The 27,882-nt window shown below is 35.5% G+C and overlaps 2 protein-coding genes across 3 annotated transcripts; both read right to left on the reverse strand.

The window, feature by feature from the left end:
- Window positions 1-1,810: 1,810 nt before the first annotated feature.
- On the reverse strand, window positions 1,811-5,663 carry LOC115414576 (tetratricopeptide repeat protein 32-like). 2 transcript variants are annotated; one of them, XR_003934674.1, is made up of 4 exons: window positions 5,537-5,663; window positions 5,238-5,404; window positions 2,562-2,817; window positions 1,811-2,200 (listed from the first exon to the last, which is right to left on the reverse strand). XR_003934674.1 is itself a non-coding variant. In XM_030127791.1 (3 exons), the coding sequence occupies exons 1-3, from the start codon at window positions 5,650-5,652 to the stop codon at window positions 2,690-2,692; spliced, it is 411 nt and encodes a 136-aa protein (XP_029983651.1). In that variant the 5' UTR covers window positions 5,653-5,663; the 3' UTR covers window positions 2,453-2,689. The 2 variants fall into 2 exon arrangements, 1 of the variants encoding a protein (XP_029983651.1); XM_030127791.1 differs by lacking the exon at window positions 1,811-2,200 and having other exon boundaries at window positions 2,453-2,817.
- A 16,326-nt stretch (window positions 5,664-21,989) lies between these two features.
- On the reverse strand, window positions 21,990-26,194 carry LOC115415638 (matrilin-3-like). Its single transcript, XM_030129290.1, has 4 exons — window positions 25,981-26,194; window positions 25,449-25,547; window positions 22,372-22,441; window positions 21,990-22,277 (listed from the first exon to the last, which is right to left on the reverse strand). Exons 1-3 carry the CDS (start codon window positions 26,087-26,089, stop codon window positions 22,386-22,388), a joined length of 264 nt encoding a protein of 87 aa, XP_029985150.1. The 5' UTR covers window positions 26,090-26,194; the 3' UTR covers window positions 21,990-22,277; window positions 22,372-22,385.
- Window positions 26,195-27,882: the final 1,688 nt, after the last annotated feature.

Here is a 27,882-nt window from a genome sequence, read left to right on the forward strand (position 1 = left end):
CCAGCTCCTTCTTGTTTAAGCATGTAAACAGGCTGTTGCAGTAGTCTAAGCGAGAAGATACAAAAGCGTGAACGATCATCTCGAGCTCATTTGTGGACACCATTGATCTGAGTTTGGAGATGTTGCGTAGGTGGAAGAAACAGTTTTTGACTAGGTGTTTGGAGTAGAATTCTAAAGACATGTCCTGGTCAAAGATGACACCCAGATTCCTCAGTTTTGTCTTTACCGAGGAACTCAGGTCTCCAAGGTGATGTTTGATCCCTGGGATTGCACTATCCGGGGCAATGATGAGGGTCTCAGTTTTGCTGGAGTTCAGCTGGAGGCTGTTATCATTTAGCCATTTAACCAAAGGGTCCAGTCCGGCCCCTGGGATGAATTTGTGAAATGCAAAAATTACACTCAAGATATTAACAGTCAATCCTTTTACTTTAGGGCCCATATGAAGCCCTACTTTAGTCTCAAGTGGGTCAGATCAGTGAAATACTATCATAATGACCTACAAATAAAGACAATTCCAAATTTTTCCTCTGTGAAATTACATGAAAATGTGTACATTTACAAACTAGCCTTTCACAAAAAATATGACAAACTAGAAATGTAAGTGCAATTTTACAAATATTCTGCCCGTTACTAAAATATTTTGTGCATTTGCAGATCCATTGCGATCTGTAAGTTATTATGCAGAGGCATAATATGGTTAAAATTGCACATATTTTTCCAAATAAATTTCAGTTTTTTCCTTGTTGTTCACGTAATTCACATTTTTAAAAGGACAGTTTATAGACTTAAACGTTTCCATAATGTAATTTTACTTTTTTCACAATAAAACACATTGAAATGTTTGGAGTTGGCATTATTTTTTATATATTATTATGTTATTAATTTACTGGTCCGGCCCACTGCAGATCATATTGGGAGGATGTGGCCCCTGAACTAAAATGAGTTTGACACCCCTGAATTAAGAGATTCAACAACCACCAAAACATTAAACCCAAACCACTCACTTAAAGTACTGTGTAATTTTATTGTACCAGAGCTTAGTTTCTGAGTGTACATGAAGTGTACTGCAATTTCTTTTACCACTCCTCCATACGTCATCAGCCAAATTTGAATAAATTACCCTGAACTTTGGGTGTAATGGAAACTTAAAGTACACAGATTACTGGGAACTTTTTTACCCAGGTTAAAAAAAAAGCTCCTGGTAATAAAATTTCCTGGTATTTTGATGGAAAAAGGCCTAATATGCATATGTTTACCATTTACACATGTGCATTACAACTTAAGAGATCACAGTGGATCTAAACAGGTACAAAACATTAGTCACAGGTATAATATTGTTAAAATTGCACTTATTTTTCTGAAGAAATGTCAGGTTGTCCATGGTAGTTCAAGTTATTCAAGTTAAGGATACTTTGTAATGTAAATATTTTCATGGCACTTACTTTTTTACACTAAAACAAGAAGAAAAATTTGCAGTTATTATTTACAGGTTCTGACATTATTATTTTACTGGTCCGACACACTTGAGATGAAATCTGGCTGTATGTGGTCACTGAATCAAAACAAGTCTGACGCCATTGATTGTTAATAAAGGGCGACACAGTGGTGCAGTGTTCTCCCCATGTCTGCGTGGGTTCTCTCCAGGTACTCCAGCTTCCTCCCACCATCCAAAGACATGCACTGATAAGTCAATCGGTTAATCTAAAAATCACCCATAGGTGTGAATGTGAGAGTGATCGGTTGTTTGTCTCTATCTGTCAGGACTGTGACATGTCCAGGGTGTACCCCACCTTCGCCCATAGTAGCTAGGATAGGCTCCAGCGACCCCCATGACCCTAGTGAGGTTAAAGTGGGTTCAGAAAATGAAAGAATGGATGAATGATCAATACTGTCAGTGTAATTTTTGTATTTCATAAATTTACCCCATGGGCCACATCAGACCCTTCAGGCCACATGTTTGGCACCCCTGCTCTATATACATTTTTTTCTTTGTATTCAAAAATCCTTATTTGTATTTAATCGGGGCTGATAAACTGCAATAATATTTTCGTGTAAATTGGGGTATTTTGGCATGTTTTTTCTCATTTGCTTTATTTTGTTTCCACAAAATGTTTAGTTAATTTTAAGTGAACCTCTGCAATCAGTCCGCTGATTTTTCACATGAATTTGAATTTATTCATAAAAGGGATTTCCATATACACTACAAGTCAAAAGTTTGGACTCACCAGGTTTTTCTTTATTTTCATGACTATTTACATTGTAGATTCTCACTGAAGGCATCAAAACTACGAATAAACACATTTGGAATTATGTAGTTTAAAAAAAGTGTGACATAACTCAAAACATGTTTTAGATTTTTCAAAATAGCCACATTTTGCTTTTATTACTGCTTTACACATTCTTAACATTCTCTCGATGAGCTTCATGAGGTAGTCACCTGAAATGTTTTCCAACAGTCTGGAAGGAGTTCCCAGTGATGCTGAGCACTAATTGGCCATCTGTGGTCCATCTCATGTCACTTAAATGAAAAGGTGAGTCCAAACTTTTGACTGGTAGTGTACTATTATGCATTTCTGCAAGATCAACCTGAGGCAAATAAATCAAAGTGTCATATCCACACAGTGTACATGATCCTTACAAATAAAATAATCATAAATAGTAGAATATATCTCTGTAGTTGATTAAGTCCTCAGTATCCTCTGTTCATCTTGTGCTGCTGGTCCAGAAGTGTCTGCTGCAGACTCACTTTGGCATCTTCAAAATCTGGGTTGAGCTTCAACACCCGCTGGAAGTCACTCTTAGCATCATCAAAAAACCCTAAAAGGTCATTAAAACATCACAGGTATTAGTTTACGATTCATAATTTACTGTCAAATAGGTTTGTTACGTACTTTACTCAATCAGCTCTGTTTCAGGGAAAGAACAGTCAGCATTTCAATTAGTAAATGTTTGGCTCCATCTAGTGTCTACAGAAAAAACATGTCACACTAACGCTAGTCTTTTAGACAACTTACCGTTTTACTTTAGATATTCTGTACAGACAGCTTATAATGACAGTAAACAGCAACAACATGGAGGGACATCCTTATCTGTTTGCCTGCTTCTGGCATTTTCTTCATTCGATATTATCTTTCTTAAAATTGGGCCATAACGCTGTCATTTACTTGGTGGTTAATACAACTTCACACTCTAATATTAAGAAGCTTCAGAATTTAACAAAGCTAAAGTGTGCAAAAATGAATGACTGTGGAATAAATGTAAAAATGGATGGCAGATTAAGGAGGGAAAGGCCTAGAAGAGCCTCAGTGTGATGTTTTATAGAGTCCACAAGTTCTGTTTTGTTATTCATCAATCTAAAATTAGATAGCTGTAATATGCATTCTACTTTAACTCATAAAAACCCATTCAGCTAGACTAATGTTAGCTGGAGTAATAAATGATAAAACATGTATAATACATTTTGGAATGTGTCTACATTCTGAAAAGCTGGAGTAAATTTAATTTCAGGGTCTACCTGGCTTGATAATAGTGAAGATCATGAAGACCATGTTTGATGCATGAAAAACAATGACAGATAATTTAATAGTTCAGCATTGACACAGCTCAGTATATACGAGGGGCGACTGAAAAGTTTTGAGCCTAACATGGAAAGGATTAAGATATGTAGACCAAATCTGGTCCATGAAATCTTTCACACATCTTAATCCAATCCACTAAATTTCTTGGTCAGAGCAATCTTTATCCCTGTTTTACAGGTCCCTGAACTTTCTGTATCACGTGTTTCCTGAAAAATGGACAAACTTGACTATGGGGCTGATTTGTGACAATGGATGAGACTTGGGTCCATCACTATCAGCCTGAGACCAAGGAGCAGTCAAAACAATGGAAACATCCCATGTCACCAACCCCAAAGAAGGCAAAGGTCGTACACATACTTGATGACAGCCCCATACTCAAGTTTGTCCATTTTTCAGGAAACACTTGATACAGAAAGTTCAGGGACCTGTAAAACAGGGAAAAAGATTGTAATGACCAAGAAATTTAGTGGATAGGATTAAGATATGTGAAAGATTTCATGGACCAGTTTTGGTCTTCATATCTTAATCCTTTCCAAGTTAGGCTCAAAACTTTTCAGTCGCCCCTCGTAACCCATTTACACATCTTGTGTAGTGCTAGTAGCTTCCAAAATAATGCAAAATGGCAAGAAAGAAACAGATCTCTATAGAAAACACCAGTCTGTAACTGTCTTGAGAAATGAAGACTATTATTTGAAAGAGGATATTAATGATTTCACCAAATGTTTACAACTATCTGCAGAGAAAAGCAATGCTGGATCTAACAGGGACAGAACTAAGAGTAGAAGGCATGTTCCACTCCGCAAAAGAAGTTTCTGTCATTGTCCAGTCTTCGGAACAAACATTTAACCAGTCCTCATCTTACAGCAGAGCTCAGAGACACATGAGACCTACCAGTGTCAACATCTATCACCAGGAGGCTCATATACACAGGGCTGATGGGCAGAATTGCCTGCAAGAAACCACTCCTGAAGTCTACAAATAAAACAAAGTGGGCAAAAACACAAAGGAACTGGAAAGAAAAAAGCTCCGGGGAAAGAAAAAAGCTCCGGGGAAAGAAAAAAGCTCCGGGGGTGGATGAGTCCAAATTTCACTTACTTTCATTGTTTTTCATGCATTAATGCACTTTATTCATGGTCTTCCATGAACCTACATGTATTTGACTTAGCATGTTCTCTAAACCTGTTGTAAGCAGAATTTGTGGAGTGGAATGTGACATAAATACATGTTTAGTAATTCATCTAAAATAATCTAAAATGTCGCCTAAAGTGACAGAAAAAATGAATAACTTTTTTGTATCAATTTCTGTACCTTTATATATATTTGTTTGGTCAAAATAAACCTTCAAATTGTTAAATTAACTAGACTGTTGCATATCAACAACAGGAAAAAACATGTAGATCTAAAAACACTAAAACTCTAGATGTTTCCAACTTTTTGGTACTTTGCAGTAGTGAAGTACAACAAAAACACTACAGCAGCACTAACATGAGTAAAACACATCGTTTATAATAGTAAACCACTGACAGGGCTCATATTAATGCATAATGACGTCATGTTTTATGTCCATTTTGCTGATCACAGTTTTAATTGACAAAGGTTTTGAAGGCAGAACTCTCAGTTACTTGTGTCAGATGTTGTGGTTTCTTCACATGCTCTTACCTAGTCTATAATGCACGAGTCCTCTGTTGTAGAATGGTATCTCAAACTGGCTGTCAACTTTTATGGCAGAGGAAAAATCCTCTACTGCTTCACGAAAATCCACCCGGAGATACTTAATCTGTCCCCGGTTGTTATAGGCAGTGGCCAAATCACTGGCTTCACATTCCCTGGAAGACATGGCACCATTTAAAATCGGTTTATTATAAGAAATAAGAAGAGGTTAGCTTGGTTTTAAGCTAGCACTCAGAGAAAACATTAACCAAGACATTAACCAACGGCACAGAAAACACAATTAATACCTGGACCGTAAACAGGAAGTGATAAATTGAGTGTAAAGCTGCTCTGCCGGTTTAAAATTCTGCTTTTTAAATTCATAGTGTGCATCTTGAAGTATTTGTATGTTATCGTCGGTCATGATTTCCAGGTTTCACAACTACGGATGTGACGTAAGTGAGTTTTGACCAATCTAACTCTAGTGCGCTTTAAGAGGGCGGGGCTTATCAGGCTCAACCTTATAATGAATTTTCATCTTATTATTTACAATAAAAAGTCTAGTACAGGCAGAGATTCACCTTTTTCCTATTCTTTTAAGGGCCAATATTTTAAAATACGCTTTTACAACAAGGAAAAATATATAGAGAAAATGAAAATTATTATTATTATTAGTAGTAGTTGTAGTAGCAGCAGCAGCAGCAAGTCACATGAAAGTACATTCATAAAACTCATGAAAATGTGCATATGGATGGTGCAGTACATGTAAAAGTCTCAGGTAAGCATTAAGTTGAATGACCACACATGCAAATCATAGTTTCGGTATTAAAATACAATCAGGAAATACGGTACCAAAGTGGCTAGTACTTAGTGTGACTTCCCTTTGCACATAACATGCCTTAAATTCTTTGAGATAATATCACCTTCACAGTTTAATGTTCTTTGTGCTTTACTCAGGTTTCATTTCTTACTGTCTGGGTTACTGAGATCACACTAAACATTGACTTTAGCCTGTAGGAGCCATTCAGTTGTGATTTATGTGTGTATATGTGTTAAATATCCAGTCTAATCAATCTTTATTTCAGACTCAAAGGTTCACATAAAAAAACATATAAAAACATCAAATACTGTGTACATATTTCCTGTATTTTTCCCCCCAAAAAGAAGAAATACGTATGTAAGATGGCCTAAGGCTTTTTCACAGTTCTGTACAAACAACTAACATCTACCAGAAATAACAACAACAATAGGACTAACAGCTGGGAAGAGCAGAACCAAACCAAACCAAACCAAACCAAACCAAACCAAAAAAGTGAATCACTTCTGTATTTGGTACATGAGAATACAACATGTTTTCAGGTTTGTTTTCAGCAATGACACAGACTTCTGGAGGTATTTGGCGACGACTTTCAAACAACTCATTCTCAGTCTCATTAAAACAAGATCCTCTGGTCTCTGAGTTTATCATCAACGCCTTTCTCTCAATAGATGACTGCAGAGAGAAATAATAACTCCCTCTTTATTCTTCTTTACCACCTTCCTGCCTCTGAAGCTCTAGCTTTACCTTGCAGATGTTAAAGTATGTTTTCTTAACAGGCCTTTGAGATCAACAGTTTCATTCTTCAGAAACTGAACTTCCATAAAAAGCTCATATTTTTGACATTAACAAGCAGGGAAAAAAAATCTCCTCTTGCAGAAAACAGAACAAGATGCCAACAAGCAGACAAGGCAGGATCTGAACAGATGATGCTTTTAGGGAGTTTAACCATCTCTATCCACTAAATGGTCCATAAAATTGCCAGAAGCTCAGCTTAGATTCAGGGACAATGAGGCTTCCCTTCATCCTTTCACTTATATTTATTGTTACAGCTTAGGGAAAATACTATGATGACTATAATACAGAAACTAAAATCACACAAAGACACTGAAAACAGAAACTGCTTTAACCTCAAAACTTATCATTTTGATTTGTGCTTTTCAGTCCAGTTTTGTAACTCTAAATCTATTGATAAAGACTTTTAAAGGTAAGAGGATTACATATACCATATTTATTACCCCACCCCCCGAAGGGAAGGCAAGGGGTATTATTTATGGTTCAGTTTTCTTTGTTTGTTTGTTTGTTTGTTTGTTAACACTCTAGCAGCAAAACTATTGGTTGAATTCATACCAAATTGGGTTTATAGATTGCTAGTGACCCAGAATAGATCTGATTACATTTTGGAAACAGTAGGTCAAAGTAAAAAAAAAATGTATACAGTTTTAAAATCTTTTTTTCCCCATTTACTTATATTGGGCGAAATTTCAAATGTCTGTGGCAGCAAAACTATTTCTACCAAATTGAAACTAATTCATACCAAATTGGGTTTGTAGATTGCTGGTGACCCAAAATAGATGTCATTATGTTTTGGGAAAAGTTGGTCAAAGCTTATATTTTTAATGAATTTTTTGAACTCTTTTTTCCCCCATTTACTTATAATAGGCGAAACGTCAAATATCTATAAAAACATAAATTTTGTTTCAATTTACTTCAAACTTGGCCCATATATAGAGGCTATTGATACGCTGACATCAGCACATGCATAAACATGATAACATCAGCTGGATCGACGCCAAAATAAGCTACAATACATGCGAGGGGCAGGGTTTGTTGTGCCTGGCACCACTTGTTTATGTATTTATTCATTTATTGACATGCACTACCAGTCAAAAGTTTGGACTCACCTTTTCATTTAAATGACATGAGATGGACCACAGATGGCCAACAAGTGCTCAGCATCACGGGGAACTCCTTCAAGACTGTTGGAAAACATTTCAGGTGACTACCTCATGAAGCTCATTGAGAGAATGCCAAGAATGTGCAAAGCAGCAATAAAAGCAAAATGTGGCTGTTTTGAAGAATCTAAAATATAAAACATGTTTTGAGTTATGTCTCACTTTTTTAACTACATAAGTCCGTATGTGTTCATTCATAGTTTTGATGCCTTCAGTGAGAATCTACAATGTAAATAGTCATGAAAATAAAGAAAAAACAGGTGAGTCCAAACTTTTGATTGGTAGTGTATATTGCAACCAAAAAGTTGTTTATGTTACCTTTATTAAATGTGTGTGACTCCTTTCTGGTCTCATTTATGATACTTTTTGTACCAACAGGTGGCAGACTTGACATAAATATTAATCATTACAATGCGCTGATTGAGCTCAAGCCATGATTGGGACAAATATTGCATCTCAAGTTGAATTATAATAAAAGTATAAACAGTACAGTCCTGATTAAGACCTGTGTTGTGCTCTATCAGAGGTTTATTGCTCTTTTAAATGTTACTTTCCTCCCAAATTACACAACAATTTACACTTTAAAGCAAACATTGTGACCATGACACACTAAAACATCTGACTCAACAGCCTCTGAATGACATGGAATCACACAGCAGTAAATACAAAATAAGGAGGAAAACCATAATCAAACTGGTGAGAAATTCTCAGACCATCTCCCGGGTGAAGAAGTTAACCGTCTTGGTGAAAAATGACACTTTAAGGAAGCAGGGGTCATTCAGTTGGCATGCATTTCCTTTTTTTACACCCCATTGATCTCCAGACTCTGTGGACGGACGGGTTAAAACAGATCAAACGTAGACCGCTTTGACCCGGAGGATGAGGATGTAAATGACAAAAACACACAACTTCACACTGCTGAGATGTAGGTTAACTGCCGGCCGTTACATAATACATCTGTAAACAAAAACGCCCCAAACATTCTGCAGTAAGAAAACTGTGCATACCAATGATTCATTATTCATTATTTCAGTTTTATCCAATAATGTTTGTATTAAATGATATTTGCAGGCCTTGAGTGGTATTTTGATATTCAATAATTCATGACAGAAGCACAAAATTAGAAAAAAGTCACGATAAAAAAATTAAAAAACATACTTTGATAGATTTTTTTTCCCCCTTGTTATTAAAATCATCTTGTTTGCCCTCATACTCATCATTTGCGCCCTTTGTAAGTTAACCCATAAAAGCCCAAACACACCATCTACCAAAAACATCCACTGATATAACATGTTTAATACCTGTCACTAATCCTATCAGTACATGTAAATAATTGGTGTAAAATATAGTTTATCATCTTTTCATGGTCATCAGATATGACCCAAAGTTACCGTGGAAGCACCGTCATCTTCTACAACATTGATTCACCAGTAAAACCCATGGAGTTGGATCAATGACAGTAGATGGAGACACTGTTTATGTTCAGTTAATGAGAGATTTGGATGAAAAAGTCACTTTTTCTTCAGTTTTCTCTGTTTTTGATATAATAACCCTCAACTTTAATCTGAGCTGTAATGAACATTTACATCAGGGGTGTCAAACATGCGGCCCTGGGGCCAAATGCGATCCGCCAAAGGGTCCAGTTCGGTCCCTGGGATGTTTTTGCTAAGTGAAAAAATTCCACAGACTTGAATTGAATTAAGACAAAAAAAATTTAGCTTGAATTCAGGAAAAAATCTTGAATTAAGCCAAAAAAAAAAAAAAACAAATCTTCAATTATGTGAAAAAAATCTTCAAGTAAGCCAAAAAAATTTTTCAATTAAGTAAAAAAAATCTTCAATTAAGCAAAAAAAAAAAAAAAAAAATCTCAAATTTAGCAAAAAATCATGAATTAAACCAAACAAAATCTTCAATTAAGTTAAAAAAAAATCTAGAATTAACAGCTTAATTTTTTTTCTTTGTTTTAGTGCAAAAAATAACATTAAATTATGAAAATATTTACATTTACAAACTATCCTGTAACAGTAAAATGTGAATAACCTGAACAAATATGAACAACCTGAAATGTCTGTAGAAAATTCAGCCCAATTTGAACTCTTTTCTGCCTGTTCCTCAGTGTTTAGTGTAAATCTGATCCATAATGCACATGAAGAAATGATAAGTTGAGGAATAATATTGTTAAAATTGCACTAAATATTCTTACGTTTTTTTAATTTAAATTTCAGTTTTTTAATTTTTTTCTTTTCTTTTTTTTTTTTTTGGGGATAGTTTATAAAAGTAAGTATTTTCATAATTTAATGGGTTTTTTTTTACACTAAAACAAAGACAAAAATTTGGAGTTGTCATTATTTATGGGTTATTATGTTATTATTTTTCTGGTCTGGCCCACTGCAGATCAAATTTAGCTGAATATGGAACTGAAATAAAATGAGTTTGACACCCTGATCTACATGATCAGTAAATTAAACAGAAAATATATGATTCTCACCTAAAAAAAGCTAATTACTGAGGATAATATTGTAATAAATTACAATAAATCACTTAAGAAAGGCAAGGCGAGGCAGGTATATTTCTATAGCACATTTCATGGACAAGTCAATTCAAAGTGTTTAATATAAAACATTAAAAACATTACAGCAGGGAAGCAATAAAAAGTACAGGCATGAGAGAAAAACGTTGCCCAAAAAAGTTTTTCTGTTTTTGTAAATCTATTTTTGTAAATCTGTTTTTGTTCATTTGTAAATAAGAACTGTGCACACATGCTGTGGTGTTTGTCGCCACATTCAGATGGACAGTATAATTACATGGACCTGCATAGATGCGAAGGAATTTGATTAATACCTGTTTATATATGCATGTGTGTAAAGCAGTTTGATCACTAAAATTATTTGTACTTGTGGACATTTGAAACATTTGACGACATATAATTGATTATGTGTTTGACAAGTTTAAAAAAGTTCTTTTTTGCTCTTCTAAGTTAGCGTATATTGCAGGTCACGTGTTATTGTGGTCAGATACTGCACATAAAACACCTGTGTAATTGTACTTGTGGACATTTGAAACATTTGATCATTTATGATTGATTATATGTTTGATTTGTTTAAAAAGAATTTTTTCTGTTTCTCTACAATGACGTACATTGCAGGTCATGTGTTGTGATTAGACAGTGCATATAAAACACCTGTGTAAATCTATCTGTCCTCAGTCTGATGAAGTGCCTCAGCCTGAAACGTCACGTTGTGGAATAAATGTTTTGGGAGCTCATAGGTTGTGCGGACCTTCTTTTATTTTTTCATGAGAGAAAAAAAAAAACAAAACAGATAAATAGATAAAACAGATAAACAGATAAAACAGATAAAAAAAAAAACTTGAAGCTTAAAGGAAACAGTGCAGATCTGAACTGATGAATGAAAACTCTATTCAAATGCAGCTGAGAACAGGTGGGTCTTTAACCTGGATTAAACTGAACTGATCAGCTGAAACTGAGTGTTTCAGCTGATCTGAGGTTTTCTGGAAGTTTGTTCCAGACATGTGGAGCACAGAAGCTGAACGCAGCTTCTCCGTGTCTGGTTAAATAGAGAGAAAAGTCTATTTGGGAACTGTCACAAAAGTAGCACTGGGTCTGTATGGGTTAAAAACACCCATATATGGAACGACAGTCAAAGTAAGGAGGAAAATATACAGTTTTCAGTTCTGTATAAAACTGAGATTTGACTAAATTACCTGAGACTGAACCCTTTCATGCAGAGTGGTCACTACAGTGGACAGCTACTCTCCAGCTGTTCTGTTGTATATTCATGTGTTTTATTGTTTTAGCTGCATAGTAGCCAACACAGTGGACGCTTATGGACCATCTCATACACTGCAATTCATACCGTTACTGTAACTTTGCAGTTCTTGATAAACCTGATCTGCAGTAACATGTTTTAGTGTAAATCAACTTCTAATTTTGATTGATTGAAATCTTTATTTTGAACATGTAGACAGTGAAATCAAACAAAAATCAACCAACAGAATCTAAGTACTGGTACATAAAAGGCTGATAAGTAAACAAAAGAAAAAAACTGACTAAATAAATACAGGGTGGGGAAGCAAAATTTACAATATTTTGAGGCAGGGATTGAAAGACAGTGTATGACCAATTAGTTTATTGAAAGTCATGAGAATCTATTTGCCACAAGAAAATTGACATAATAGAAAATGTTTTTATTCTATGTGTCCTCCTTTCTCAATAACTGCCTTCACACGCTTCCTGAAACTTGCGCAAGTGTTCCTCAAATATTGGGGTGACAACTTCTCCCATTCTTCTTTAATAGTATCTTCCAGACTTTCTCGTAATAGTTTTGCTCGTAGTCATTCTCTTCTTTCCATCATAAACAGTCTTTATGGACACTCCAACTATTTTTGAAATCTCCTTTGGTGTGACGAGTGCATTCAGCAAATCACACACTCTTTGACGTTTGCTTTCTGTGATAGGCTAAGTACAAAGGCTGAACCCAAAAGCAAGACCACAAAGTACAAATAAAGTTGAGTTTTTATTAAACACTTTAACAGGTGAGATAATACGACACAGAGATAATATTAATTCTGCGATGCCACTGAGTCCGGGAATAAACGTCTGGGCTGCGGGTGGATACGGCTGACGACCGGCTTGGCCGAGCCGGGAAAACCCCAACGGAACCCCCACTAGGGACAAACAGAGGGTGGTCAAAAAACAAGCCAGGTCATTCACGGGAAAGCAGTCAAACAAGCAACGGTACATGGGGGACGGGCAGAACTCACGGTCAGTAATCCAGGCGATGGTCGAAGCACAGGTAATCGGTGGAGGCTGAGGTATTAAAGGGGAGAAGGCAGAGACAGAGTCGGGTACACGAACCAGGTCGCTGACGAGCAGGCAGGATAGGAACAGGCAGAATCGGTGGTCGAGGGACAAAACGGGTCATAAACGGGCAGACAGACTAACAGGATCCAAGAACGCTGGCGAGTGAGCACAACAAGTTGTAGAACACAAACTGGCAACCAAACAGGGGAAGACTGAGGGTTTAAATACACAGGAGGGCGGGAAGACAATTGGACACAGGTGGAGATAATCAGGGAGGAGTCAGGTAATCAGGGAAAAGGTGAACACGATCAGGGAGAGGAAGTAAAGACAACAGACAAGACACATGAGGGAAACTTAACAAAATAAAACAGGAAATGACAAACGGAACAGACAAGACAGACAAAGTCCAGAAGCCGACATGACACTTTCCTGATTACTCATATGGGCAAAAGTTTCTGAAAAGGTATGGATAATAGTGTTAGGTATGATTATGACATCAATATATGTTTGGTTTCAAAACAATTGATGTAGTGCCTGCTGAGAAAAAACAACTAAATGTTCATTGTAAATTTTGCTTCCCCACCCTGTAAATAAATAAAGAAAGAAAGAAAGAAAGAAAGAAAGAAAGAAAGAAAGAAAGAAAGAAAGAAAGAAATGAAATTATACATGCTCGAAAAGGAGTAGGAAGAAGTAAAAACTTACATACTCCTACCCCCAATCTCTCTCTAATTGTTATCAGACTGTAATTTAAAAGTTTTCTTAATCAAAAAGGTTGTTCTTTTTGCATATTATCTCCATGAAGTGAGTAATAACTAGCATTAAAGTATGTTAAAATGTTAGGTAACATCAGATTAGCAGCATGAGAAATGTTTTTATTTCATAGTTTTCATATGGTATATCACTTTCTGATGATGGGTTTTAAATACATGTTTCTTTGCTTCAAAAATTAAACGCACGGTGTCCAGCTGAGTGGACATTTTTGTAACTCCATGAAAAATAGGTTCATAAAAAATTTTTCAATCCTACGTTGTTTTTTTTTCTCATGTCTAAAGAGGAATAAAAACACTCAGGAAAAAAATCTCGACTAAGGTTCTAATAATTCATGCATGAAAGGGTTAAAGGAGTAAAATTAAATATGTGAAGTTAACCTGAGGCAGTCTCATATAAAGATGCGCATACTGTCCATGTTATGTTCAGCAGCGTTAGCGTCCTAAAATGTAGCTGTTTGCTGAGAGAATTAACACTAAGTATTAAAGTCCACTATGGGTTGGCAGAACCAGGACAGGCATTCATCATATACCGTTAACCGGGGAATCCGCCCCAACGACAGGAACACAACATGTTTACACTGAACACATCCTCGGTCATGTTACAACTAAAAGCCCCAAACCAAGACCATGTGTATGTATGTGTATGTATGTATAGATCTGTGTATGAATATGTATTTACACTTCGTCCCTTGAGAATCAGCTGGTTCTATGTCCACTTTTGCAGAGATGGAGTTAAGCCTATCAGGATATTCTAAAACCATTTAAGTTTATGTCCCACAGTTCCTAGCTCCAAGCTAAACATCTACACACACTCACACCTAGAAACATTTAGTTGTATGTTCTGAGTTTCAAATCAGGTAGTTCTATGTCCAAGAGGAGCCAATCAGGGGCCAGACCTGGATCATGTGACATATGCTCAAAAAAGATGTACAGGGTGGGGAAGCAAAATTTACAATGAACATTTACTTGTTTTTTCTCAGCAGGCACTATGTCAATTGTTTTGAAACCAAACATATATTGATGTCATAATCATACCTAACACTATTATCCATACCTTTTCAGAAACTTTTGCCCATATGAGTAATCAGGAAAGCAAACGTCAAAGAGTGTGTGATTTGCTGAATGCACTCGTCACACCAAAGGAGATTTCAAAAATAGTTGGAGTGTCCATAAAGACTGTTTATAATGGAAAGAAGAGAATGACTATGAGCAAAACTATTACGAGAAAGTCTGGAAGATACTATTAAAGAAGAATGGGAGAAGTTGTCACCCGAATATTTGAGGAACACTTGCGCAAGTTTCAGGAAGTGTGTGAAGGCAGTTATTGAGAAAGAAGGAGGACACATAGAATAAAAACATTTTCTATTATGTAAATTTTCTTGTGGCAAATAAATTGTCATGACTTTCAATAAACTAATTGGTCATACACTGTCTTTCAATCCCTGCCTCAAAATATTGTAAATTTGGCTTCCCCACCCTGTATGCTCAGAAAATACATGATGGGGGTCTCAAATTGACTGAGACATGTTTACTTTATGCTGTTGATGCCTAAGTAAGGCATGCTGATAGTGGTAAAAGTTTGAAATGACTGGTCTGAACAGGGTTATCGTTAGGGATGGGAATCAAGAACCGGTTCTTTTTGAGAACCGGTTCCCAGTAGCTCGATTCCTTGGAATCGTTTGCCTGCCTGCTTTAACGATTCTGCGTATCGATTCCACCTTCGTTGTGCATGTGCGATGACGTCACACGTACGCTGCATTGTTTTGGTCAGAACGTAGCCAACATGGCATTGAGGCAGAAACGGTCTAAACAGACGACACCAGGTCCACTTAGTTGGAACACTGTCAAAGCTTCCATGTCTTCAAAAGGGTGGAATCCCTCCAATATGCTCAAACATTTGTCCACAGCATGTGAATCATTTACAGGAATGTCATGTATTTGATACTCTACTTAGCGGCGCTTGTGAATGTAGCGGCAGAGTGAACACCGGGCTGGTTCTGGTTCCGGTGTGGGCAACAAACGTCGTAACTCCTCAAATACAAGTTTCTGAAGGTAGGGGAAAGGAAATGAGGTGCACAACAACGGGAGAAGAGCCCAGCCGAGACGAACCAGTTCCACGTAGTAGAAATGCGGCAATAGAGGAATTAGTAAAGCGTCTTTACTTTCACTTTCACTGTACCCCCCCCCCCCCCCTTTCTGTTTTTGACATTCATATTTGAAATAAATACATCAATCAATCAATCAATCAATCAATCAAGATCTTATTTACAAGGAAGGAAAAAAACATACAAGTATGGATTTAACCCATAAAGACCCAGTGCTACTTTTGTGGCAGTTCGCAAATGAATCTTTCTCTATATTACCCCTTTCTCGAGTGATTTATCACCGTTTATTCTAATAACATCCTCTTTATTTTGTGTTTCTTCAGTGAAAATCAAATATTTTTTCTATATTTAATTTACTGATCATATAGATGTTCATAAAAGCTCAGACGAAAGTTAAGAGTTATTATATCTGATGACCATGAAAAGATGATAAACTGTATTTTACACCAATTATTTACATGTATTGATAGGATTAGTGGATCAAAAGGTATTAAACATTTTATATCAGTAAATGGTTTTAGTCACCAGTTGATGTTTGGGTCTTTGTGGGTTAAGAAAAGTACAAATAAAATGAAAGTATGCTTATTATCTTTTTATGGTACTTTTATTTTATATCATGTACTGTACACTACATGGGTTTAACTGCAGAAGGTGAAGGTCTACGTTCACTGTGGAGCCTCTGAACGTCCAAATGGGTCATATCTGATTCTGCAGAAAAGCTGAGAAACTGCATTTTACCTGAATTTTTTTCATGCATTGATTGGATTAGTGGTTCAACAGTTATTAAACATAGATCAGTCGATACTGTTTCTGTCTTTGAAAGTTGCATTTTTCTTGTAGACTTGTGCTTTAGGCTATGAAACAAGAATTTAAATAATAGTAATGACAAATTTTTCCATCTATTATTCAACACCATGCTCCTGTGTGGTTTCTAAAGACAAATAAGTTGTCAATTTCATCTTGTGGTGGAAATAGTCATAGTGTGCAGATTTTTCTTCCTAACCATTTTTCTGTGCACCATAATCTATCAAAAGAAAAACTACTGGAAAAGTTGCAAGAAATATATGTAATATTCGTCAAAAAAAAAAACAAAAATAAACACTGACATCTGTCTGCATATTAGATATCCCTTAAGCATTACAGATTCTGATGGAAGGATAATCAATGCATCTGGTTCTTGTTTATGTAGTTATATCATGTTGTAAGTGTTCTGTAATGACATCAGTGGTAGTGGTTCATAATAATAATTTATTATCAATAAAATCAATGATCAGTTTTCATCTCTGTCCAGATGAAACAAAGTCTTTTCTAATAAATCTGACAGTCCATTAATAAATTATCCCTCGGCATAATATAAGTAGTAATAATAATAATAATAATAATAATAATAATAATAATAATATAATAATAATTATTATTATTATTATTATTATTATTATCATTATTATTTATATCCGCCTGAGACCCAAGAAAGTGACAATTTTAGCTTTTTTACATTACACAGTCATCTTGATTGGAAACTGCAGAATGCAACAGTTTTTTCAGATTCATTTTTTTCCAAATTATTTTTACTTATTTATTTATTCATTTTTTAATGGAATGTCATTATAATGTGTTCTGTAACCCAGGACCTGAGATTCTTCCTTCAAACACTGTTGTCACTTTAGTATGGCTGTATAAAACATAATGAAAGCTGAATTTATAATACATGATGCCTACACTTATAATACTTTATTAACCTTGGTATAAGTTGTTGTACATGATCATAAACTGTTGTAATGACTTTTATAATGCATTATAAATGCATTATAATGTCTTATGAATGTGCGCTGAATGCATTATAAACTAGACCTTCAAATAAAGTGTTACCAAAAAAACAAAAAAACAAACTACAGTCTAATAACAATAACAAGCAATTGATTTGCACTCAAACATGTTAGTGCAGATCACGTTTATCAAGAACAGCAAAGTTACAGTAATGGTATGAATTACAATGTATGGGATGATGCATAGGCGTCCACTGTGTTGGCTGATATGGAACTAAAACAATAAAATCCATGAATATACAAGAGAACAGATGTAGAATAGCTGTCCACTGTGGTGACCACTACGCTTGAAAGGGTTAAATATTTTTTCATGGCTCCAATCAGATTTCTTTCTTTTATTCGAGACAAAAACGGCTCTTTAGGTTGTAAAGCTTGCTGACCCATGTTATAGACCACAGGTGTCAAACATGCGGCCCGGGGGCCAAATCCGGCCCGCCAAAGGGTCCAATCCAGCCTGCGGGATGAATTTGTGAAATACAAAAATTACACTGAAGATATTAACAATCAATGGTGTTAAAATCCTTTTAATTCAGGTTCCACGTACAGACACATGCAGTCCAATTAGATTTCAAGTGGGTCAGAACAGTAAAATATTATCATAATAACCTATAAATTATGACAACCCCAAATTTTCTCTTTGTTTTTTGAAGTAAAAAAAGTAAAATTACATGAAAATAAAATGTTTGGAGTAATGTAAAAACGTTATGTGTTTGTAATAGAGTAAAAGCAACTCAGCTAATGATTCTTCACAGGGCGGAATCTGGCTTAAATTTGTCCTCATTTACGTCACAAATTTAAGCCAGATTCCTCCCCACTATGCTTTAAGTGTGAAGTTGAGACTGGTACCCTCAGACACTGCTTTTGGTCTTGTTTAAAAGTGCAAAATTTTGGCAGATGATTGGTCAGGAAATGGAAAAATATTTTATGTGAAACTGAACTGTAATGCTCTGTTGTTTTGCTTGGGTTACTGAGCCTGTTGTTACCAACAAATATCACAAAAAACTATATCGAATGCTTACTTTTTGTGCCAGAAAATGTTTGCTTGTAAACTGGATCTCAGATCAGATTCCCACCTGGACACAATGACATAAGACAGTTTTTAGTTATGTTTCCCTTGACTATCTCACATGTCGATTACACCATAAGGATGATGTCTTTCTAAAGACTTGGGAACTTTTTCTTACCTATATGGGACTGGAAGCTTCGCAATTGTTAAAAGGGCATTTGTATTGTGAAATGAAAACATAATTTTTATGGGCCAATTTTTGTTTGTTTATTGTTTTTGTTTAGTTGTTCTGTTGATATGTTCTTTGTTTTGTTTATTGTCATTTTGTGAGCGTGTGTATAAAACAAAAATGACAATAAATATAATTTTGAAAAAAAAAAAAAAAATACATGAAAATGTTTGCATTAACAAACTATACTTTTACAAAAAATATGAATAACTTGAACAAATATGAACAAACAGAAATGTCTTAAGAGAAGTAAATGCAATTTTACCAATATTCTGCCTGTTATTAAATGTTTTGTGCGATTGTAACACACATGTGTAAATGATAAACTGATAAACCGAGGCATAATATTGTTAAAATTGCACTTGTTTTTCTTAAGACAATTCAAGATGTTCATGTTGTTCAGATTTTTAAGGAACTTTGTAGATGTAAATCTGATCAGATATAATTTTACTTTTTTCACTGTTATTATTATACAAATCCGGCCCACTGGAGATGAAATTGAACTGAATGTGGCCCTGAACTAAAATGTTTATGTTTATGTATTGGCAGATGCTTTTTTCCAAAGCGACTTACAGGGGGAACCAATCAAATCACTCAATCAATCAGATTTTATTTATAGCACCAGATCACAACAAAAAAGTTATCTCATGACACTTTATATATAGAATTGGTCAAAAACCAGACTCAAGCCAATTTACGGAAAACCCAACAGAAATGAGTTTGACACCCCGTTATAGACAATAGAGATGAGTTTTCTATGTAGAATTATGAGGGTGTAACACGGCTTGCAGAAACACCTTCCTCACCATATCTTTTGACAGATTGACATTTCCCCTCCATTCCACACTATTAAAACCTCCTTAAAGCATGCTTCACAGAACGTTGCGTCTTTTCCACTTCACAAACTGCCGTCAGTCCCATTCATCTTCTTCTTGTCCTTGTACTGAAACACCGGTGGGCTCACCTCTCTGACCGGCTGGTGTGTGTGGTAACCATGAAAGCCGCTGAAATAGCAAACAAACATAAACACTGCCTTGTAAAAAGGAAGGAGGAGAGGATTCCAAACCAGACTAGAGGTAAACGTTGGCCTGTTGACTCACCACCTCACACAGACATAGCAGACAGAGCAGCTCTGTTGTCAGGGCTGTTTCGGGCAAATAACGTGGCTCATTCCTGAGGTTACACCGTGACCTCTGTCTGTTGTTTCTTCGGTCACAGCTGAAGGTGTAAAAAAGACATCGTGATGATAACAGCCAGAGTAGAGATGGTCTTTCCAAAATGTCAAATCCAGATTTACGCATCAGCTCGGGGAAGCACGAGTGTTAAAAATGATCTATCGCTCACCACATTTCAGGTCAAACTGAGTTGTAGCACATTGTTAATAGAATTGTCAAACCTCGATGCTGATAATTTATCTTCTATATTGACACTGAAATACATACATGTCCATAGAAATGTACAGTTATATAACAGAGGGCTGATAGAATAACCCTTTTGTATCTGGACAAAAATATGTTTGAAAACTTCTCATCTTCTTATCATATGAGTAGTTTAATCATTTAATGTATTTTAATTAAATATTTGCATTATTTGGTGGTAGTCGGTGTATTAAAACTGAAGAATATTTGCTCCAGCAGGTTTAATCTTTACATTTTTTTTAATTATAGATAAAACCATGCACAACAAAGTCATTTCTAATCATTTTATTTTCTAATATGTTTGCTCAGTCACATTATTTACAGCAAACACATTGTAAAATCTCATAAAATCCACAGTGAAGTTAACCCTTCCGGTATCCGGGTGCGGCTTTTAGGCACACTTTGTACTTCGTATTAAAAAACTTCTTATTGTTTTTCACAATTTAAAATAAGGTTAGAATTCAAAAGTTGTTTATTTGTGCATGATCTTTAAAATTCTGGCCACCGACTAAAATTTGCACATTGTAACAAAAGAAAATTACAAGACTAGCATCTGTCCTCCCAAGTGGTGCCTAAAACGCACTATTTTCTTCCATTATAACCACTGTTTTGATCCAAAAGCCACTAGGCATAAATCCTGCTTTTACTGATATCTGGGCTTCATTTGAGAGGTGAGGGACTAAATTAAGTTATTAATGTTGTTAATGTTGCTGTTAATCATTGACATATGCCAGGCTGCAAAAAATCAAATAATATTTAAATCCAATTTTATGTAGTATTTTGAAAAAAAAAAAAAATTGTGTTTTTTGCATCAAAAAATGTAGTGACATCATGACCAAAAGATAATTTAAAGGGTTGGCAAAAAATCTAAAATGAATGATTATTTGATATGTATGATTAGGGCTGACCTTGATTTACAAAAAAGAAAATCAAATTAGAGCAGAAAAATAAATCAATATATAATATTTAATAGTTTGACTTATAGGGGTGCATTTTATGCACACTTGGTACAGATGCTAGTATTTTGTACAGTTTGACCTAGCGCGCAAAAAGTAATAATGCAAATTAACTGATGTTGGAGTTACTCATTGACATATGCCAGGCTGCAAAAAATCAAATAATATGTGATCCACTTTTTAGGCAGGCAGGCAAGTTATTTGTATAGAGCACATTTCAGCAACAAGCAATTCAAGGTTGCTTTCACCAGGACATTGAAATACAGACGACAGGGAAAAAAGAAACACATTAAAAACATTAAAAAGGTGATTAAAAAACAGCAGTAAAGAAACAAGACATAAATTCAAAATAAAATAAAATAAAAGGAACAAAAATAAAACTATAAATATAATTTTATGTATTATATTGAAAAAAAAATTTTTTTTGTGTTTTTTGCATCCAGAAAAATGGTTTGTTTACATTACAAACACGGCATTTAAAGGGTTAAAAAATGTGACAGTTATTGAGTATTTGGTATTTTTATTTACAGCTGAAGTCGGTGAAATAGAAAAAAGTGTAAAAGAATTAAAAATAAACAGTATGAAAATTTTTTTGACATTATTCCACAAGTGTGCCTTTTTGGCACACTTGGTGTTTAGTAAGGGCCTTGCTGGACGGGATACCGGAGGGTTAACATTAACATTAAAACACAATCTAAATTTTAGATAATACAACTGTTATACATGTAAGAGAAAGTATAGATAAAACATGGTGTATATAAGTAATGCTTAAATGCTCTCTTGTGATAATTTTGCAAGTAATATTACAATATATCTTTGTACAAACAGAATAACAACAATAATAAAAAAAACAATTACACTACAGGGAAAACTTAAAAAAAAAGACGTTTCTTTCACTATACTACACTATTCATAAAAGTGTTTTTAAAGAAAAAATAAGTAGCTTTTACAGCAGTTTCTAGTCCAGAGGCTACATAACAGTCCACATCTGTTAGTAACTTGAGGGATGTTGGTTTATGAATCACAGTTTGTCTCAGTCCGTGCTTGGAATCCATATAGTATTATGGGATGGTGGAGGACAGGAAGCACATGTCAGTGTTGCAGAGGTCCGTGGCTCTGACAGGAGGAAAACCAGTTAGCCTCATCTGCAGAGAATAAATAAACAAGAGGTCAAACCGTGTGGAAGGAGTGAAGCTTTTACAGCCAATCATCCCAGACCTTTCGACTGTCGACACCTACCGCCGAGTCCACCTCTAGGCGCGGCCCACCATGTTCTCCAGACGCTCGATTCTCCCTGACACATCGGCTAGTGCGAACAGTCAAGGAAACTGCAAATAAACCCAACCACACACTAAACCAGGGGTGTCAAACTCATTTTAGTTCAGGGGCCATATCCTCCCAATATGATCTGAAGTGGGCCGGACCAGTGAATTAATAACATAATTACACTGGTCAACAACAAATGTATTGTTTAAGTTTTTTGAGCTGATTTAGGTAATTTTGGTGTGCTGAATCCAAAAATCACTTTAATTTTGCTCAATCAGGTCAACTTTCTGAACTATGCTACATATTGGCTTTTTAACATTTTTGCTTACATTTATGGGCATTTTCACATCATATGATACAAAATTCTTTCATATTTCTTGCAATAAACGAGTTCTGAAGATTTTACTTTTGCCAATTTATGATTAATGTTTTTTTTAATATTACAGGTGAATGAAATGGCTTCGACTAGAGGATCTTGCCAAAATAAGCCTGACGTATTCTGCTACATCTGCGGTGAATACATAATAAATAATAAATACATCCTGTTAGAAAATGACTTTTTTTCTCTTAAAACCTGTTTTGGGTGAGAACTATATAAAAAATTAACTGATAAAATCACAAAAATGTAATCAATTTTGTGAGAAGATCAAATTTTTCAAAATCAAATAAGCAAAAAAGCCTGACCTGATTGAGAAAAACAGATGTCATTTTTAGATTTAGCGGTGCAAAATGGTCCTAATTCAATTGAAAAAACCTAGACAACTTGCAAAAAACATTTTTTTGTAACCCAGTGTAATATAGAAATAATGCCAACTCCAAACATTTCCATGTATTTTATAGTGAAAAAAACAAATTACATTATGGAAACATTTACATCTATAAACTGTCCTTTTAAAAATGTGAATAACATGAACAACCACGAAAAAACTGAAATTTATTAAGAAAAATAAGGGAAATTTTAACTATATTTTCTCTGTTTATCATTTGTAAATATGCATTACAACTTACAGCTCACAATGGATCTGCAAATTTACAAAATATTTTAGTAACTGGCAGAAAATTAGTAAAATTGCACTTACTTCTCTTAACACATTTCTAGTTTTTCATATTTTTTGTGAAAGGCTAGTTTGTAAATTTACACATTTTCATGTAATTTCACTTTTTCACACTAAAACAAAGAGGAAAATTAGCTGTTTTCATTATTTCTAGGTTTAATATAATTGCATTTTACTGGTCTGACCTACTTGATATCTAATTGGTCTGTATGTGGAATCTGAATTAAAATGATTTTGACTGCCTCGATTGTTAATATCTTCTTCAGTGTCATTTTTGTATTTCACAAATCCATCCTACGGGCCAGATTGGATCCTTTGGTGGGCCAGATATGGCCCCCGGGCCACATGTTTGACACCTGTGCTTTATACAGTCCTAATACTCCACATTGCACATTATAACAGACTGTTGTAGAAGATAACACCAAATAGAGTATATATAAAGCTATTGTTCACTATATGAACTGGTCAGAAACTAAATGCATCATAGGGTTCAGTGTAATAGCTATTGTGGCTTAAAATGATTAGACCAGGGGTGTCAAACTCATTTTAGTTCAGGGGCCATATCCTCCCAATATGATCTGCAGTGGGCCGGACCAGTAAATTAATAACATAATAATATATAAATAATGCCAACTCCAAACATTTCAATGTGTTTTATAGTGAAAAAAGTAAAATTACATTATGGAAATGTTTACATCTGTAAACTGTCCCTTTAAAAATGTGAATAACATGAACCATGAAAAAACTGAAATTTATTGAGAAAAATAAGTTAAATTTTAACTATATTTTGCCTCTGTTTATCACTTGTAAATGTGTATTACAACTTACAGATCACAATGGATCTGCAAATTTACAAAATATTTTAGTAACTGGCAGAAAATTAGAAAAATTGCACTTACTTCTCTTAACACATTTCTAGTTTTTCATATTTTTTGTGAAAGGCTAGTTTGTAAATTTACACATTTTCATGTAATTTCACTTTTTTTACACTAAAATAGAGGAAAAATTTTGAATTGTCATTATTTGTAGGTTTTTATGGTAGTATTTTACTGATCTGACCCACTTGAGACTAAAGTAGGGCTTTATATGATTCTAAAATAAAATAATTGACTGGTAAAATCTTGAGTGTGATTTTTGCATTTCACCAGTTCATCCTACGGGCCGGATTGGACCCTTTGGCGGGCCCGATTTGGCCCCCGGACCGCATGTTTGACACCTGTGCACTAAACACTGAAAAGAGAACGAGAGAATGTAGTTGTACTGACAAACAACACATGCACTGAGTGGAAAAAAAAGGCTTCTGGACAGACAGGTGGGCATGCTGTGTAATTGTGTAAGTCTGGTCAGGACTTGGTTGCATTTGAATGATCCTCTATTACACAGGTGTCAAACATGCGGTCCAGGGGCCAAAACCGGCCTGCCAAAGGTTCCAATCTGGCCCACAGGATGAATTTACAAAGTGCAAAATGCAAAACTTACCCTGAAGATCTTAACAGTCAAGGGCATCAATAGTATAATAAATATATAATATAATATAATAATAGTATAATAGTATAATAACCTAGAAATAATGACTCAAAATGTTCTCCTTGGTTTAATGTGAGAAAAATAATGATATTATGCTGATAAATAATGGCAACACCAATTTTTTCTCTTTGAAGACTCAATGGAAGATTTTTTTTTTCTTAATTCAAGATTTTTTCCTAAATTCAAGCTAAATTTTTTTTGGTTAATTCAATTCAAGGCTGTGGAATTTTTGCACTTGGCAAAAACATCCCAGGGGCCGAACTGGACCCTTTGGCAGGCCGGATTTGGCCCCCGGGCCGCATGTTTGACACCCCTGCTATATACGGTAAATTTTTATTAGTAAGTTTAAATTTTTTATCAATCACTAGAAATTTCAGGCGACCCCATTTGAATTCCAGGCGACCCCACGTGGGGTCCCGGCCCCAAGGTTGAAAAACCCTGTTCTAATGGAAACAACACAAAGGATATGCTTGGCCGTGAGCTGCTGGATGGTGGCTTGTGTCTGCTTCTGGAATGCCAACCGGGCTTCACATTTACAGGGATCCTCCACCACCTCCATCTTCACCTCTTTGCCGGGAGAAAACAAATTTCACATCAGTGTAACAGATCATGTGGAGAGTCAGAAAGCACACAGAAACACCACCCACTCTACGTTTTCATACAAGGCTTCTGTCTAAGAAAGATGAGGCGAATAGAAAACACATCTTCATAGCAAAAAATAAACAGAGCACCCACTCTAACAATAACGGATTTACCTTTGCCATTATACAACAAAAACAATGCAGTTATTCTGATAATTCTATAATATTACCCGATAATTGTCCAACAGGTTACAGTCAAAAAAGTGAAATGAAGAGTCAGTTGGTTGTGATGTTGTGAAGCACTGCTACTGAAGCCAAGCACTTACTGCACAAGCTTTACATGTTAGCTCCTGAGCAGCACTAGTATTACAGCAAAGAGTCAGATATTTGCTGTAGGAATCCACACAGTATGTTCTTACGTTTCAGGGAACATGTTTTCTTGTCCGCATTCAAGATATAACCATTCCGGCACTTGCAGTAATAGGAGGCGTTGCTGTTGACGCATATGTGTTCGCAGTCATGTCCCATGGCACAGGGGTCCAGACCTAGAATAAGCCGGGATTAAGGGATGGCGCTGTCAAGACGGCAGCATAGGTGAAGTTTCAAACTGTTCCATTTTAAAGCTGCAAATGTAGTTATAAATGCCTTTTTTTCTAATAGCTAAAAAAAAAAAAAAACCTAAATCCTATCCTACTGCAGCTGATCCAGAATGCTGCTGCTCCAGTCCTCACTAAGACCAAGAGAATGGACCACATCAGTCCAGTTCTGAGGTCTCTACACTGGCTCCCTGTCTCTCAGAGAATAGATTTTAAAATTCTCTTGCTAGCATATAAAGCACTGAATGGTTTAGGCCCAAAATCCATCAGAGACCTTCTAGTCCAGTCTGAACCATCCAGACCACCTAGGTTTTCTGGTGCAGGTCTGCTCTGTGTTCCAAAAGTCACAACTAAACATGGAGAATCAGCATTCAGTTTCTATGCTCCGTATATCTGGAACAAACTACCAGAAAATATCAGGTCTGCTGAGAGTCTGAGTTCTTTTCAGTCCACGTTAAAGACTCACCTGTTCACTGCTGCCTTTGACTAAAAGGCTTTTGACTTTATACATTTTATATTCTCCTTCGAAACTCTGCACTGCAACTCTTACTTTAACGTGTATTTTTATAGGGTGGGGAAGCAAAATTTACAATGAACATTTAGTTGTTTTTTCTCAGCAGGCACTACGTCAATTGTTTTGAAACCAAACATATATTGATGTCATAATCATACCTAACACTATTATCCATACCTTTTCAGAAACTTTTGCCCATATGAGTAATCAGGAAAGCAAACGTCAAAGAGTGTGTGATTTGCTGAATGCACTCGTCACACCAAAGGAGATTTCAAAAATAGTTGGAGTGTCCATAAAGACTGTTTATAATGGAAAGAAGAGAATGACTATGAGCAAAACTATTACGAGAAAGTCTGGAAGATACTATTAAAGAAGAATGGGAAAAGTTGTCACCCGAATATTTGAGGAACACTTGCGCAAGTTTCAGGAAGCGTGTGAAGGCAGTTATTGAGAAAGAAGGAGGACACATAGAATAAAACATTTTCTATTATGTACATTTTCTTGTGGCAAATAAATTCTCATGACTTTCAATAAACTAATTGGTCATACACTGTCTTTCAATCCCTGCCTCAAAATATTGTAAATTTTGCTTCCCCACCCTGTATATTTTTGGATTTTATGTGTTTTCTTACTTGCTGTTTTTAATCATCTTTTACTTGTTTCTTTTACAATGTTTTAAATGTGTTTCTTTTTCCCTGTCGTATTTCAGTGTCCTGTGTGAAGCACCTTGAATTGTCTTGTTGCTGAAATGTGCGATACAAATAAACTTGCCTTGCCTTGCCTATGTCATTTTTACTATATATATGCTTCTAGATTCCCAGATTTAGGTCTGTTTTAAGCTTGTGTGACTTCAAAAGATGCATTTTTTTTTTTCTAGGTGTTTGTGCTCAGATGTAATTGCCACACGGTGAAAAATCTGGTCCATCTGTTCTTATTCCTTCACCACATCTCAGCCAAGGTCATTTGCGAACTGCTTAAGGTTCACTGTGTGTTGGACAAACACAGGTAAAATCACAGAACGCTAAAGTGCAACAGTAATCAACAATTACATGAACAAACAGGACATTAATAAACACAATATGGAAGAACAAACATCAGATAGTAGTTGCTTTTCCACTGACCTTCAAATTACGCAAATATAAAACGATAATTTTGCCAAAACTCGTTTTCGATTAAAAGTTTTTGCGCTGGTAAGGGTGGTTTTTCGGGCA

Source organism: Sphaeramia orbicularis, chromosome 24, assembly GCF_902148855.1.
Source record: "Sphaeramia orbicularis chromosome 24, fSphaOr1.1, whole genome shotgun sequence".
Lineage (NCBI taxonomy): Eukaryota > Metazoa > Chordata > Actinopteri > Kurtiformes > Apogonidae > Sphaeramia > Sphaeramia orbicularis.

Bases quoted from the DNA above. Each gene is read 5' to 3' on its own strand.
- LOC115414576 (XM_030127791.1), bottom strand. From the start codon at position 5,652: ATGACCGACGATAACATACAAATACTTCAAGATGCACACTATGAATTT. The intron at 5,405-5,536 runs GTATTAATTGTG...CATGTCTTCCAG, and splicing joins ACTTCCTGTTTACGGTCCAG to GGAATGTGAAGCCAGTGATT. The intron at 2,818-5,237 runs GTAAGAGCATGT...ATGACCTTTTAG, and splicing joins ACTCGTGCATTATAGACTAG to GGTTTTTTGATGATGCTAAG.
- LOC115415638 (XM_030129290.1), bottom strand. From the start codon at position 26,089: ATGGGACATGACTGCGAACACATATGCGTCAACAGCAACGCCTCCTAT. The intron at 25,548-25,980 runs GTAAGAACATAC...CTCCCGGCAAAG, and splicing joins GAAAACATGTTCCCTGAAAC to AGGTGAAGATGGAGGTGGTG. The intron at 22,442-25,448 runs ATATCCTTTGTG...GACTGTTCGCAC, and splicing joins CCAGCAGCTCACGGCCAAGC to TAGCCGATGTGTCAGGGAGA.